Below are 17,239 nucleotides of genomic sequence, written 5' to 3'. Positions count from 1 at the left end.
TGCCTAGGATAGCACAAGGGTTAAAAACAAGACTCCAAGTTTGAGATTGGATTATTGGGTATTGGATTTCCGCTTTTCAAAATGACGGTCCAGTGTATATCCTGGACAACAAATAAAGCACCACTTTTCTTTTTTTTAATTTGCTAAACTCAAACATGATTTTCAAAGGAGATATTCTGTTACTTCCAAGTCATTCCACTAAAACATGCCCTTTTTTTTCCAAAAAGGGGAACTTAGGCAGGCCCCTGGTGTGAGTGGGTTCATATGGGTGCAGCCTAATGATTCCTGATTTGTTATTGCAGATAAAGAAAAAAAAGAATTGCAGAAATTACAAAGTGATCGATTCCCATTTAATGGAAGAAGTGACAGAATATTTGAAAAAAGGTCGCACTAGAAAATGCAACTTTACCTCAACAGACATCTTAGGTGTTAAACTACCACATAAAGATAAAGATGTACAACAATGTGGGTACAGTACAAAATATAATACAAGATACAAAGGCCGTCACAATGAGGCACAGAGTTTAAGGACACATCCAACACTTGGAAGCACAAAAAGCCTAATTTCTGTTGTCATTTCAGGGACTACGGATGGCTGAAAACCTGACGTTTGTCAGAGTGTGCACTTTAGTAACCAGTAATCCACATTTGAGCACGTTGGGAAAAGGCAAAGGTGGAAAACATTGTACACAGAAAAGCTACCGTTTGGAAATTTAAGCACCTCCTTTAAGAAGCAAAGGCATTGAAGACACCAGTAAGGCCCTCCATTGAAAGTGTTAAATATACTGCTTTGCCAGCCAATGAATAGAATAAACCTAACCTATTCTGCTTACTATTCCATTAAACCAAAACTCTTTTCCTAATGCTGTAACTTTGTTTTCCTTTGCTACATCTTAAAATAGACATCAAAAAGTGTATTATCTGTACAGATACTGGTGCTACTCTCTTAACTGTTCTTCTTTATGGAAGCCATCACTGTTTTATTAAAAAGGAGTTGTTCTTGTTATAATGGAAAACAAAACTTCAAGATGATTGGATTACAATTCCAGGAAAGTTTGCTACAAGAAAAGCAGTTTTGGCAACTTCCAAAAAGTTAGAGCCGATTAATAACGAAAAGTTTCTGGAAGAAAGAGGGCTCTAAAGTATCTGGGTGGGTGTCAAGCCTCAAAATGTGAGCATGAATAGAAATACTGAGAGGTTACTTCGTAATAAATACAGTAGTTATTGTGAGCTGCTTAACTTTGACACAAAAACCCCCAAACATTTTTGTCATATTCTTGAGATTCTTGTGAACACACTAATCGTCTTCTCTTCAGTAAAATTGAATTTGCACCAATATGATATATTTTCTAATGCAAACTGTGCACTTTACAGGTAAAGGGAGGTTTTATAAATGTTCATGTGAACTCATGGGAAAGTGCTGCCTTGAGATTGTACTCTGTCTGGGGTCTTTTCTTTACTGCAGGTTTGCCAGCAAAGTAACAGTCTCCATGGCGCTTCCTTTAGGCAAATGCACACGAGTATCTAAAAAGATGGGCCTTAATAAGAGAAAACACAAGGAAATAAAAAAAAAATGGAGTATAAATACAAAATCCATAACAATTTAAGATCATCAACTCATTCTGTATCTTTTGATTTTTACGGAAGGACAAAACCTACACCTTTATTGCTAACGACAACAGAACCAGGAAGGGTCAGCTGTGGTGCGACGACGCCATCATCGGTCCTCTGATTTGCTGCCACCTCTGCTAAAAGTTTCTGGGGATGTTGCAGGAGGTGGGCAGAGATGGAGCGCTTGGCACAGCAGCTGCAGAGGTGGGACAGCTGATGTCTGTGGGGTACGGGTTCAGGCCCATTTGCTTGTTGTCGAACAGCTTGCGGACGACAATGCGGCAGAAGTCCTCGTCGTGTTTGTGGCAGTTGTCCAGCAGCTGGCGGACTTTGGCGGTGCGCGTCGGCTGGTTGACCACCAGCTCGTAGTCCTCGCGCATCAGCATGGAGCGAGCCAGCAGCGCGTCCAAGCTTTGGTTGAGACAGGCCTCCGTCATCTGGGAGACGATCTGCACGCGCCGCATGGCGATCCAGCTGCTGATGGGGCCTTGTGACAGCGGGGGGGAGTGCGGCAGTGGAGGAGAGCAATCAGCTGAAAGAATGGAGAAAGCAGAGCCATTTGAGACAATCTGATAACCTACATTTGTTGTGCACTAAACTAAAAGAGAACGTCCAATAGTAGCTCCTCCCAGAACATTTGCAAGTCAGACTTGATAACTGAACTCCATCCATTTTCCAAACCTGCCTAATCCTTTTTATGGTAACAGTGTTGCTGGAGCCTATCCCAGACATTTTTGGGTTCATCCAGAACAGTTTACCAGCCTGTTGCAGAGTCACACAACAACAACACGCACACACTCTCACATCCACAAATAGGGACAATTTAGAGTCATCAATGAACCTAAAATGTTACATTTAGCTTCAAAAACAACAAAGACAATCACACATTTTATGTTTACCGTATTTTCCGGACTATAAGTCGCTCCAGAGTATAAGTCGCATCAGCCCAAAAATGCATTATAAAGTAGAAAAAAAAACACAGATAAGTCGCACTGGACTATAAGTCGCATTTTGACGGGAAATTTATTTGACAAAATCTGAGACCAAGAATTCTTTCTCAAACTTGTTTATTTATTCTTTTCATGAAGCATCATTGGCCAACTAATACTCTGTTTTCATCCTGTATTTGTAGAATGTAGTCATTTTTATTGCATTTCTGAATCTATGAAATCATAGATCATCAATAGAATATTATGTTGTTAGCCTTCAAGATCTTACTGTAAAAAAAGTTTGCTGATTCTCTGAGTCACTTAAACTCTTAACACTTAACATACCTCATCCATCAAATTGACCCAGGAACATCCTCTCTGTTCCTCACAAATGAACATAACAGGAGGGTTAACAATGTATGTATTTCAATTTAGTTCTAATATAAGTCACTGCGGAGTATAAGTTGCACCCCTTGCCAAACTATGAAAAAAAGGGCGACTTATAGTCCGGAAAATACAATTTCCAGAAATAACAAAAATCACATTGCTCAAAAATTCCCCTAAATCTGCTTTAATTTCTTTTAAATGTACTTCATTTTCATGAAATCACAACTTGATTGGTTACAACTTTAAGTCATAAATTTACTGTTTTATTTTTGTAAAATGTTGACTTCTTTTTCTAATTGTGAAATTTCTTTAAAATAAAATGTGGACCTTTTTTTCTAAATTTATTTAGTTTTTTCTACAGTGGCCTTAATACTCCGTAGTACACATGCCCTGCTCTTTGTCAGGAAGGCTCTTGGGGCACTTTGACTTTTTTGTTGTAATTTATTTGTCACCTAAATCAAAATTGTTTCTCTAAAGAAAACACATTTATTTAAAATCTGTTTGTTATTTTGTCTTCAATCATGCAGTTCAGTCAAATGATTAAATGTACATGGACCAAATGCTCCATGATTTTTCCAAATGCTAATGGTCCTAAATGCAACTCAGGAATATATTGGTGAAGACTGCACCATGAAGACTGAGCAATTCTGTCCTTTTTTGGCATAAAATGAATTCATCAGCATCCGCTGGATACATCAGTGAATTGTTTGCCGTTCATCATGGCGTGTAAAGTAACCTCGAAAGCACTTGATACAGAAACAAGTCCAACATTGACAAAGTCGGATGCCAAGTTAATTGTGGACATTCTCTGGAGTAAAAAAAGTAACATGGCGCTCCTGTTTCTGCAAATGCCTCATCTGAGAATTTTGTTGCAGCCACTTTGACAAAGCAAGTCCACAAAAAGAGCTGAATGAAGCTGATCGGCGCTTTGTTACACATTTGCAGCAAGCCAACACATCAAAGGAGCGTGATGAGCTGAGAAACATGAATGAAGGGCTTGAATCAGGATTTTTAAGTTCCAGTGAAATATGAATGTGCTTTCAATTCCAAACTTTAGTCTTCTTTAGTGCAAAAATGTCAGTAAACCTTGATTGCAAAGCAAAAGAAAGTGAAAGAATTCACTGCTGCTGATATTCCATAGATCAAGTACAAAGCAATTACCAAAATTGACTGTTGAACAATTATTAGGGAGAAAAATAAGGAAAATAAAAGAAGAAAAGGAGCTTATTTTGAAGAGACGTACCTTGCATTTGAGATTTAAGACTAGGTGGCGTGTTGTCAGTCCGTGTATCAAACTCTGTGGTTGGCAAGGCGGGCGTGACAGGTATGTTGAGGTCATTCATGGCTTTGACAACCTGGAAGCCATTCAGGTTGTTGCTAGGGCAACAGGGGTCCTTTAAAGACTCTGGGGACTCTAGACTTGGAGCTATGAATGAGGCTGGAAGAGGTTGCACTAAATCAAAAAGAGAAACAAAAATAGTCTCAATGGAAGGTAAAATCCTTCAAAATAAAGTTAAATTTTGGTGTTTAATCAGATGCTAGATGTGAAATGAAAACCTAGGACACTGCGTTCATTATGTCAAGATCAGGGGCGTCCAAACTTTTTTCAAAGAGGGGCCGGATTTGGTTAGGGGAAAGAAAATATGTTCGGGCCAACCAATCGGCCTGTTTTCTTTAAACTTTATAGCAAATGCAAACAAACTATTTAACAATTTTTGTTTTGCAATGGGAAACTTTTCATTTCTTCACATAAAACACAACCATATCTAAATGCATTTTTACCAAATTTACTGTAAATTTCATATTATAATTGAAGACCAGAAACAAAAAAGATAATTCTGTCTGGAAAAACCCTTTGTTAACATTAAATATGGGTAGGGGTGAAATGTTACAAAATAGTCATGATTAAATGCTCACTGTAAACATTCACATATAAATCCTGTTAACAGGAAAATTACACAAATAGTTATCTTATTCAGAAGTATTGTGGTTTTGATCACAGAAAAAATGAATCTGTTCCTCTCGTTTGGCCTTTATAGCTCTGAAGGTCAAGCAGCCTCAGGTTGTTGCCACTGGTTTACAACAGCTTTAAATGGTAATTGAGCCAATCACAATCAAGAAATCATAGTTTTTAGAAAGTACTGGGAGCCGCATATTGTTGATTTTATGACAGGAGCCGGTGCGCCAGCAGAAATCTGAACGAGGGCCGTATTTTGCCTCCCGGGCTGGACTTTGGACATGCCTGGTGTAGAGAATGGAGCGTTGCTCATGGTGAGGAAACCTGGCAGAGATATTTCTGTTTCCTGTGCACAGCAGGAGCCAGATCCAGATGTGGAACACTCCTGTGACAACAAACACCAAAAAATTACTCAACACATAGAAACAAAACACAATTTAGGAGGGAAAAAAATCCCAAAAGGGTCAGTGAGCTATTTCTTCTGTTAGGTGAAGGTGAGAATAAGTAAATACTGACAGGCCACGGGCCCAATCGCTTCATCTGCGCATTCAGAGAATTGTCCTGGTTCCTTTTCTCACACACAGGCTGGGCTGAACAACAAGGTGATTGATGTCTCATCTGTAGGGAAGCAGGAAAAAAGTGAGTTTTATTGAACATTAAATATGTTTAACCCAGAAAATCAAAAATATTCACAGTACCTAGAAAATATAAAATTGGCAGAATTTAACTATAATATATAAAATTAACATCCATCCTTTTTTTAAAACCTGCTTAACCTCCTTTCGGGGGTTACATGGTTGCTGGGGCCTATCCCAGCTACTGGTGAGTGAAGGCAGGGGATACCCTGGACAGTTTACCAGTCCATTGCGGGGCCACACACTCACATTCACACTCAAGGACAATTTCAAATGACCAATTGAACTATGATGCATATTTTTGGACTGTGGGTGTCGGAGTGCCCAGAGCAAACCCCCTCATGCATGAGGAGAACATGCAAAGAAAGGACCCAGCCAGGATTTGAACCAGTTCCTTCTCGCCGAGTTGAGGGTGCTGACCACTACACTACTCATTAATAAGAACATAAAGGAAAACATTAATTTTTATTTTTATTTTACACATGAAGTACAGTCTTAATATCACTAGAAAAAAATACCTTGAAAACGTGATCATGTTTACAGTTGCCATAAATAAATGATAATTCATAACTGTTACTTTTTACTTAAGTGATTTCCCTTCCCTTTTACATTTTGTTATATTTTACTTAGGAAAGTCATTTATCACTGAGTAATCTTTTCTTGTCAGTCACCTTTAGGTGTATGTAACCTTTGGTTAGTACTTACCACCACAAAGCGGGGAGGACTTTGAATGCTACACTTCTCATTACAACGATGGAAACTCTGATCTCACTTGAACGTGACATGACCCCAGTCTGTCTGCCTTTTTTAGAGCTACTTCCTTTATTTACTATCAGTTAGCGACGTTTTCCAACATATTTCCTGCTGTTGATTGTTTCAGTCACTATGACTAACTTGATGGGTTTGTATGGATTCCTAACATTGGATGAAGTATGATTTAGAGAGCGTAGCAGCATAAAAAAAAATTAAACATTAAGAAAAATACAAACATTTAAAGTGGACTAACTGCAATAACTGAAAACTGAAATATGGTAAATGGTAAATGGCGTATACTTATATAGCGCCTTTCTTCCTACAAGGACAAAGCGCTTTACAGTCACAGACCCATTCACCCAGTCATTCACACACTGGTGGCGGCTCCGCTGCCAAACACTGGCGCCCGCCTACCACCAGAGGCAAGGTGGGGTTCAGTGTCTTGCCCAAGGACACTTCGACTCATGGGCGTGCAAGGCGGGAATCGAACCTGCAATATTATGATCATGGGTCGACCGCCCTACCGCTGCACCACGGCCGCCCAATATATATAAAATATAAATATCAACAGCAATTTGAATTCTAAAGCACTGCAGTGTATTAATGAGAAATGTCAAGAAGTTGTAAACAAATATGTCATTTATGGGTACTTTATCAATAATTAGATGGAAGCTTCACATTAAAAGTCATAAAGAAACAATGGTTTTGCCGTGACAATCCAACTTTATTGAATCACTGATGCAGAACAACTTCTGTCTTTGGACTTCCTCCTTATTGAGTCTGAACTTAGACCAGCGCTGATGCAGGCGTGACCTCACTCTTAAGAGCACACGATTGCAAAAAACAAAACTGAAAAGGGGAAGGAGGTGGAAGGGAAATTTTTCTTTCTTTATTTCCCCCCAGCAAGCCTCCTTAATAGATGTAAAGCGTTGTAGTATAAAGGCTATGACTCATTGAGCTTACCTTTGACTTCTTGATCTCCAGCACGGCCTCCAGCAGCTCTATCTCGTCAAACCTCCTGACCATGGGCTCCAGCTCGATTAAACACTCTGAAATGTCAGCGCAGATACGAGGGTTTTTTTCACAGCTGCAAACATTGGTTCCATTTTTTCCTATTGAAGCACGAACACATTGCTGTTTCGGTAATCACTTAGGAGGTGAAGTAAAAACCAATGTCGTTCATCCCAGAGCATCAACCTAGTTGCAACATAAAAAAAAAACATTTCTGCATTTTGCCGGTTTCTAGATTTTTTTTAGATTATTAATAAAATCGTCATTCTATTTTAAAGAGAATTTAAACATTTACAGTAGATCTTAATGTATTGATCGGAAAATCCACAGTGGCATTTCATTTGGGTGGAGGTCTGCATTTTGACTGCACTGCAATAGATTACCCACCTACCTAAATTAAATGCAAGTGATTGTGAAAGAGGGATTGAGATTAAATTCTACTATCCTCATTCCATTTTAAGAGCAAAACTCAATAACATGTTGGACTTTTTCACTCACTCACTTTTTTATTTAACCCCTTGACACCTGAATTTACGACTATAAAAATAATCTAAAAAAAAAAAAAAAAAAATCACTTATGCATTTGCTTTCAAGTCTATGATAAATAACTAGAGATGTAGGGAAAACCAATTCAGCAATGCAATATTTTATTTTGGTGATACTTGTATCAATTTAAAATGCCTAGTTTTTGCTCAGGATGGGTACCGAACCGAGACTCTGTGCCATGTTGCTACCAGTACCATATAAAAATGTGGATTGTGGTGCTTTGTAGTTGGCTCAGATGCATCCCTCCTGACACTCCAGATGTATCGCGATATGCATCGTTTCACCAGACTCTTGTCAATAAAGACCTCTATAAATTAATGTCATTTGTATCAATAAACATCATGGGGTTAGTTATCTTTACAAATTCATTTTTTTGTTGTCATTTTCCTTAGAGAGATAAAAATAATATATATTTTTTTAATTATCTGGGTCATTTCTTTTTATTTACATAATAAAAGAGAAATAAAGTGTTTCCTTTCTTTGGGATGAAGCCTTTGTTCTGAAACTTTGTCACGAAGTCAACATGACCAGCTGCAGAGAGCAGCAAAACCGTTTATGATTACATCGATATTTGGGCTCATATTTATGTAAACATAAACGGTTTTGCTTCTCACTTGTTCTTCTCCCACATTGCTCTGCTTAGGGATGGTACTGAAACTTTGTGTCAAGCTGGTACCGGTACAGGCATATACGGTCCTACCGGTACCATATAAAAGCGCAGATTCTGGATGTGTCAATCACTTGTGTTTTATTCAGCTTCACCGTACAATTCTAGCCAATCCTTTTACCTTTTCAGCGATTGTGGGCGGGCTCGTATGAGAATGGGTGAAGCCATGAGTCAAACTGCTTAAGGCGAAGCAACTGAAAGTTTGGCAGAACTTCACAGCGAAAGATTTTAATACAGCGACCTGACGGATAAAGGTGACTGGTACAATGCTCCGAAAAAAGACCGACGTCATGGCGATAAGCAGTGAAATGCGTGTTTACTTTGGCGTGTGTGAAAAGGGAGAAGCACTGGTTTGAGTTTAGATACCAGAACCGTTTCAAAAGTATCAGTTTGGCACCGGTACCAAATAAAATCCAATCCATATGCGTCTTTCTTTACCAGAAACACTGCTGTGATAATCACGAGTAAAATATAGCAGATTCCCCCTGAATCGGTTTCCTTTAAGTTAACAGAATAAAAATTATATTTTGAAATGAAACAAATAATTTCTGATTATAGTACACAAATGTATAATTTTATCCATCATACTTTTTTTGAGATTATAGTGTGCATGTAAAAGTGGTCCCTTTGAGAAAATAACCTTTGTTTTTTTGATGAGCTTACTGAGAAAAGAGGGTCGCTCGTCTGGATTAGCCGTCCAGCCGTCTGTCATCAGATTGATGAGCGTCTCTCTGCTGGGGATGTCAGCAGACAAACTGTCTTGACTGATGTCAGGCCGCTTCCCCCGCAGCACACTGAACATGATCTGCATGGGATTGGTCACCTCTAAACACACACAAAAGACAATCCGTTGCAAAATTTAAATAAATAAATAAATAAATAAATAAATAAATAAAAAGAATGGCAGTGACGTGGAAATCATTTGAATACAATTGTGATTAGACACAAAAAGAAAAAATAAATTACCTTCAAAGGGAATCTGTCTAGATAAGACCTCCCACATAATGATGGCATAGCTACGAGTAAAGAGAAACGAGAGTTATGTCATGATTTAGAGGGTTTTCCCCTGCTGTTAAATCTATGACTAAATAACCAGACGGCATTCTGGGAGAGCATCAGTCAGCTCCTGTTTAAACGCGGAAGAGATTTACACTTTAGAGTGTTTTCTTTCTTTTTTAAGTTTCCTTCTCGTCTTGTTACAATTTTCCAACACTTTCAGTCAGACCAGAATTGCTGGTTGGGCACGATTGCTACTCTGCAGTTTAGCAATCTCAACATAGCTGAGTTATCGGATCTTGCTGAGAAAGGAAGCTTGAATTTTTAACATGTTTGAAATAGAAACCCGATGTGGTCTAAAAAACATCAGATATACATTTACAATAGTTGAAATAGTATTCTGTAACAAAATGAAGGAGGGTTGTAAGGAAGTTGGATGGAGGAGCATATAGTACAATACAGACATTTTTAATGTATGTCAGTTAATTAATAAAAGTGTTAATTTTTGTTGTTTTCAAGCAAAACAAAAAACAAAGACTTTCAAAACAAATTTTGGATCACATGCTATAATAAAAATCAACAAGTTTACAATATATTTGTTTAACCTATTCTCCAAAAAAAGGGAAAGTAATTTCCTAAACTGAAAAGCTGTTTAGAAAAAAAAACTATTGAATAAGAAAAGGTATTTTATCCACACCACTTTTTTTAAAAACTGTATACATAGAATTCTGGTCACCGCAGAAAATATTTGATTTTTAAATCCCAAACTATACAAATTTAGTAAGTGTTTAATGCAGTTTTGTTAGATTGTCTCAAGTTGCTGTTAAAAACTGCAAGAATCTCTTTTTGATTGTATGAGTAAATTCCTTATCCTTAAAAAAAAAAAACATAAAAAAATCAATAGTCAAAATAATAAAAAAGGTAAAATAAAAAAACAGGCCGTACAGTTTTTTAAATTTATTTTTTTGCTACAACACTTGGAGGACCTCACCTGTACATGTCGTGCTTCACATCAGCCCTGCGGTTCTTTGACGGTTCGTACTCTTCTGGGGGCATGTAGATGACCGTCCCTTCCATCTCTGCGGGCTTGGAGCCCGAGCCTTTGCTGACAGACAGCTGCCGCCACTTCGATAGGCCAAAGTCAGCGATCTGGAGGAAGGAAAGAAGGGTGTCAGCAAGAGAGGAGGAAGAGCTCACAAATGAGGGGAGGTCCGGCGTATCTCCGGTGCACACGTGATTAGAAATGAGTTATTTTAAACTGGAAGAGATGAGAACAAGAAATTTGAAACAAAAATACTTTTTCTTTTATTTGAGAAGACTTTCAAATGACTCCTGTGGTTCAGATGTCAAAATGTTACTTTTACATTGATGGTCATAGACGTGCATATAGGCAGCTGGATGGTTTTGAAAGGAACTATTGATGCTGAAAAGTATATTTTTAGATTTAGGGGAAGAGCTGCTCCCATCTAGATGATGTCTATTTTAAGATAGGCCTCACGTATTTCAGCACAACAATGCAGAGCCACAAACTGCAGCTATTAGAACAGCATGGGTTAGTCTGGGAGACAAACGGGTCCTGACCGCGGATCACATCTTTCATCAGCCAGGAACATTTGCTGCATCATCAGTTGAAAAGACAAAGCTAAGCAGAATGTTTAGTAGTGGGAAACCTGATTCTGACAAAAAAATATAGCTGGAACAACTATTTTAGGACCCGTAGAAGATAGCAGGACAGCATTTTGTGCAGTGAAGTGAATTTATTGTTTCCTGTGTTATATTGTGAATTTAAAAAAATGAATTACATGATTCAAATATCTTTTTTATGTTTTTTAGATCTGAAAAATGTCCCAACTTTTCAGAAGTAGCATTGTAATAATAAACAATAAGATCAATATCTTAGCCTGGGTTTCAGTGATGGGTGAAACTACATCAGACTTTTCAGATTCAATACAATATTGATTACTTTTTGCACAAAATATTTGATAGCAATTATCAATACCGATTGCTGGTAATTTCTGATTGGTGATTTTTTCTCCCTCAAGCATATTTTGTTGTCCAAAAAACAAAAACCATCAAACACTGACCAGGTAACGACTTTAATGTGCAAGGTTAAAAATACAAAAGTGTTCTTTATAGAGTCACCTCCTCATGCCGTGCTGTGTTGTTTCAAAGGGGAATGCTAAGAATGCGCTTTTTGCTTACACTGTTTACACTGGACTGTTGCTATCCCATAATAGCACATGAACCTACAGCTGGAAAAGGCTTGGTGCAAAAAGTCAAAGAGGTGTAAATCTTCCAAACTTTTCCTTCCACGCTTGGTGCCATAGAATTCCAACCACCACAATCATTCATTTGTCTTTCATGATCAATTTTCAAATGGTTGGCACTTCCGTGAATTAAAAAGGACGCCATCCATAGGTCACTAGCAAATCCGAGTCCCTGATTGGTCAAAGTTCAACTGGTTTAACTCGCAAACGTGCGACCATTGAACGCACGTTTTGTTCGTAGAGCCCAAAAAAGATCTTAAAAATGTGTGTGGCGACATGTGAACGTGATATTTTTGAACGTGGATTCCTGAAACGCACATTAATATAGACTTTTCATTAGAAGTGGTTGCCTGAAAATGCGTTACGAGGGCAGAATGTAGCTTAACACGCACGACTCGTGGCTCCTCTAGTCTAAACAGTAAATGCACTCCTTTGGCTTTCTGTCCAATATGCTGTGGAATTTCACCAGAAAACACTGAAATAACTTGCCTAATAACTAAAAAATATCTAAACATGACTTATTTTCTCATTTACTATTAATAATGAACACTTTAAAATAGTGCTCAAAGTCTAAATTGAAGATGTACAGGTATCTATATTCTGATGCCTTGGTATTTTTAACTCTTATCACTGCTGAGTTCAAATTGTTAGGATCCCAGAGAGAAGTTCATCATACACACCTTAACGTGAAATTCTCCATCCAGAAGTATGTTCTGCGTCTTTAGATCGTGGTGCAGGAGAGGTGGGGTCATGTTGTGGAGGAAGTTGACCCCCAGGGCGATCTCGTACAAAATTCTCAGCCGGAGGGGCCAGCCAAGAACCGGATACGTCTCTTTCTGTACGCAGACACCAGAAAAAAAAAATTAAAACCACAAATCGTGGCGATAAAGCAGTGACACCGAGGATGTGAACATGTGCCGTGTTTCATCAAGCGCCATAAATAATGAGGTGGGAAATTTACTACTATTTCAAAAAGAGGGAATTTCCCCTTAAAACCCACACATGGGTAACACCATTTCACTTTCACTTTCTGACACAAAAAGGAAGCTGCTACTCGTATTCATGAAAAGTTCACGCAGCAATGCCTGAAAACAAGACCCATAAGGCTGAGCTGAAAGACTGACATGTAACCCACTTGGAGAGGGTCACAACTACAAACAAAAAGGAAGAAAATGATTTATAAAGTTTGATCAAATATAAAACTCTTCCACCAATATAACATAAATGCGTGTGACCTCATGAAGAAGCAGGTCCAGAGAGCCATTGCTCATGAACTCGGTGATGATGCAGAAGAACTCGGGTTCGTTGCAGATGCCAAAGATCTGGATGATGTAGTTGAACCTGGCTTTGTGAAGCACCTCCGCCTCCTTCAGCAGACACTTCCTCTCTCTGGAACACAGGAGATGTTTGTTTGCAGCAGCAGGTAGAGGATGCTGAGCATAGTAAACAAATCAAAGCAGTGACTTTAACTTGGTTTGAACAGCAGCAGGCATTGCAGCTCCACATGTACAGATTGGAAAAAGTTTGTCAGGAGCGAAGATAAGAGATGTGAACTGGAAGGAGCTTTGGGACCTCACAACCACATTTTTATCTGGACATTCTTTTTTTCGTTAACAGGATGATTAAACTCCCAGGTTTCATTTAAAATAAAAGTTTATAAGTCATAGTTATGATTCTCTGCCATTGTTCATGGCATTTGTTCAAACATTTTTTCCTAATTGTTCTTCTTTTAATTACATTTTGGTTGAACACAAACAGAAACTATTCAGATCTACAGAACAATCCAACAAACCCTCATGCATTAAAGTCCATCCAACACTCACTGCTTTGGTTTTGTTGCCGCTGGCCACAAGCTAGACTACTAAAAAGGTGATGAGGAATGTTGTTGGCGTTTGAAATGACACGAATGTCAAACATTTACTGTGACCACATGATGCACTCGCCCCTGGATGTGAAGGGAGTGAGGTGGTTAAGGAAACATAAAGGCTGCAGAGCCTTTTAGAACATCTGCAAGTGGACGCATCAGAATGGAGCAGAATGCTGACTGTAGCACCTATGTCTAGCTTTTTCCCAACTGGATGTTTTCATTTGCTCCTTATTCACAATGATTTGAAAAGAAACGTAATTTTGAGCTTGATTTGTCCTCCATCAAAAGAAAAAATGCAACAAAAACAAGTTAAAAACCCAAGTGGAGTTTTCAGTGGAGTTTAAGACATCTTGTTCCTTGTACTGATGAACAGGACTTGACTGCTACAGAGAGAAATAACTCCCAGTTTGTTTTAGACAAAACGTACAACATCTATGCAAAAGCTGGGAACTGTACAGAGACTCCTTAACACTTTTCTTACTTTTGTTAGGACTCAAACACCCTGTTTCTGATAAAAACAACTGTGTGGAGGGTTGTGCACGGTGTATGGTTAGAAAAATGTGGAAAATGAAACAAGCCAAGGCCCACCAATCTGAGTGCCAATAAGTAAAAACTGGTCAATTCTCCTTTTCTTTCTTTTGTTAACACAAATGAAAGAAAGAAAACACAGACTTAAGATAAAAATAATAATAAGACACAGATTTAAGATAAAAAATAATAATAAAGAGAGTTATCCGACATATATATTAGGAAATAATACCAATAATCTGAGCCTCGATCGCACAATCCCAAAAATAGTTCGATTATTATCGTTCTTCTGATTTAGTGATTACACACATTATGGAAAAAAGTACACGTTTGATTAACGCCCTTTCCAAACGAAAGCAAGGCCTAGGCTGTCACATGTGCGCACGGATACCTTTCTCCCACCGAGTCGAGCTTCAGGCACTTGATGGCCACTGTGGTCCGCCAGTCGGAGTGCTGCGCCTTGAAGACCGTGCCGAAGCCGCCCTTGCTCAGGTAGTACAGGTCGGTCAGCTTCTGGTAGGGGATGACCGCCAGAGTGCTGGTCAGGCTGCCGATATTCACGTAGCCCGTGTCGCCCTCCATGGCTGCCATTTACGGGAAGTGACTCTGCGTACGCGCTTAGTTCGTCAACCTCGGAGATCAGAATCGACTTCTTAATTTCAACCAACGAGAACCAGCCCTGCCATCATGATTTGGCGTGTCGCCACGCGCTTAGCAATTTAGCTAGTGTTAACACAGCTGCTTTATGAACGGGGAGAAAATGGAAGCTAACACGATCAAATCCTCTCTGCAGATGTTCGTTTACGTGTGGTCATTTTTCGACGTGTATTTGACCACAACAGGCTGCCTGGAAAATACACAAAAACGGCACACAGAGCTCCGCCGTTATTTAAGGCAGGTTTGTTATTGTCAGTGACGGCATACTTCCGCGTCTGCAAGATGCGTTCAGGAACCCACGGTCTTTTTTTTTTTACTTTACGGTTCATAAAAATACTTTGGAAAAATTAACGTAGAGTTAAATGCAATATTATAATATTTTACATCAGTTAGAGCCATCAAATTTGAGAAATTTAAGTTAATTAATGCCTTGACAAAGAATTAAAACAATAGCTTTTTCCTTGTTTGTTTTTTCTTCTTGTTTTTTTTGGACGGAATTTCCCAAACTTGGGACTTTCCTGAAGAGATGAACTTACATGCTTCAACTTAGAATGTCGTTCATTTCACAGAAGACAAAAAATAAAAAAAACATCACTAAATGTATCTAAACAGATGAACTAATCAACAAAAAGTTTGCTTTAAATCAGTAGTATTTACAAAGGAGCTAACTAACTGTAACTTTAACTGTAAGGCAAAAATACCTAAAACAAAACAACCTTTTGCTTGTAGTAAATCATGAGAAAGGTTTTCTTATGCTGACTTCCCTGAAGTAAAGAGTAGCTTTCGTTAAATTTATTTTATTATGTATACTTGAGTATGCAAATAACTATAGACTATTTAGTGTAGGAAGTGTATCTGAATAAATAATACTTCAGACTAAATTGGAATATTTTAAGTTTACAGTATAAAAGTGAACTTCAAGTACTCTGCCTCACTTTTAGTACTAAACCCTTTGTACACCTAAAAACTACCTTTTTCCTAAGCATCTGCTTATTGTATTGAACATTTAAAAGGAAAGAATGTTTACATTAGAGTTATAATCAGATGTACTTTCTAGTGAAAAAGTGTTAAAAAATAATAAAAATCCATACTTTTCCAGGTGGTAAGGTTCTTGAATTGCATGTTAGAGTAATGTTATGGCACACAATTAGGTTTTTGTTTAAACTTGAATCAACTTGTGTATTTATATGGTGAATAATAAAAACAGCAAGTTCCTCCTGTCTTGACTAGGTGGCTACAAAAAACGTGAGGAAGCAGGGATTAAACGATAAGTGCTGCTTAACTTGACTTCTCTTTAATTTCACACAGTGTGTCTTTGTTTTGATCCAATCGGTGGCATTTTAAAAATACAGAGCCTGGGTAGTTAAGTCAACTGACAGGGCATCAAAATTTCTCCCTATGACATCCCCAAAATTATCTTTGGATGAAGGAATAAGGGGAAAAACGTATTTATGCAGACAACTGGCAATGTCCATCAAAAGGTTTTAAACAGGTCTGCTTTCCTTCCAAAATGTAAATGAAAAAGAAACAATTAAAATGTATCGAAAATCCAAAAATGTCTTATTACTTTTTGTTTTTTATGGGCACATTCTGAGCAACTTTGGTCACAAGTGTGGTCATAAAAATGTCATTGGAGCCTTTTTTGTGTAACTATGAATGGTTTCAGGAACATCTTCGTTATTTTATTTCACATGTTGACCTTTCTGTAAAAGCGGTAGCAACATTTGTTATTTTATAGAGGGATTCTGGTGTCAAGAGAACACGTGAAATGACTGCATCGAGTTTGTATCCACAAGTTCAGTATCTTCTGCTTATATAGAATTGTACTTAGATGAATATATTTGACAAATTATTTCATCTATTGAGAGCAGCGTGTTTCGGATTTGTTTTTTGAAAAGATTTATTTCAAGCAATCAAACAACATAAAACTGAGGAAGACAAACAACAGAAATATACAGCATATCTATTAAAAGATATACCAATCTTAGGATACATTTTTATTAAATGATTGGAAAACATATGCCTAGACATCCACCTACCTGTGTAAATAATTTAATTGTAATTACTCTTAATCATAAATAGACGTATAAACACAAACATACAGTACATGCACTTTTAGATACCAATGCCCTATTTGGAGGTTTTGGGACAGTCATCTTTTTTAAACTTTTAGGTATTTTTATTTATTTTATTTTTTTAAGTCAGCAGTTTTAGTCTTTTTATTAAGTTCATGATACCTGGTTATTTTACTGTTGTTATACTTTATGTCATTGTTTTTATATGCTTATGTCATTGATTTTCATACTTTTATGACATTGTTCTTATACTTGTTTGAGTGTCCTATTTTTGTCCTTAAGTCTTTTATATGTTTTGTGTTTGTTGTGGCAAACGGACCCTGAGTCTGTAATAAAGCTTATTATTATTATTA

At 37.8% G+C, this 17,239-nt stretch overlaps 1 protein-coding gene across 1 annotated transcript; it reads right to left on the bottom strand.

The window, feature by feature from the left end:
* Positions 1 to 328: 328 nt before the first annotated feature.
* On the bottom strand, positions 329 to 15,130 carry ripk2 (receptor interacting serine/threonine kinase 2). The gene is made up of 11 exons (XM_004078940.4): positions 14,546 to 15,130; positions 12,995 to 13,148; positions 12,440 to 12,595; positions 10,484 to 10,641; positions 9,463 to 9,512; positions 9,160 to 9,321; positions 7,236 to 7,321; positions 5,401 to 5,502; positions 5,170 to 5,269; positions 4,171 to 4,380; positions 329 to 2,143 (listed from the first exon to the last, which is right to left on the bottom strand). The coding sequence occupies exons 1-11, from the start codon at positions 14,743 to 14,745 to the stop codon at positions 1,749 to 1,751; spliced, it is 1,773 nt and encodes a 590-aa protein (XP_004078988.1). The 5' UTR covers positions 14,746 to 15,130; the 3' UTR covers positions 329 to 1,748.
* Between the last annotated feature and the right edge of the window lie 2,109 nt (positions 15,131 to 17,239).

Source organism: Oryzias latipes, chromosome 17, assembly GCF_002234675.1.
Source record: "Oryzias latipes chromosome 17, ASM223467v1".
NCBI lineage: Eukaryota > Metazoa > Chordata > Actinopteri > Beloniformes > Adrianichthyidae > Oryzias > Oryzias latipes.
Note: the sequence above shows the minus strand (reverse complement) of the source record. Positions and strands in the feature narration are given on the sequence as shown.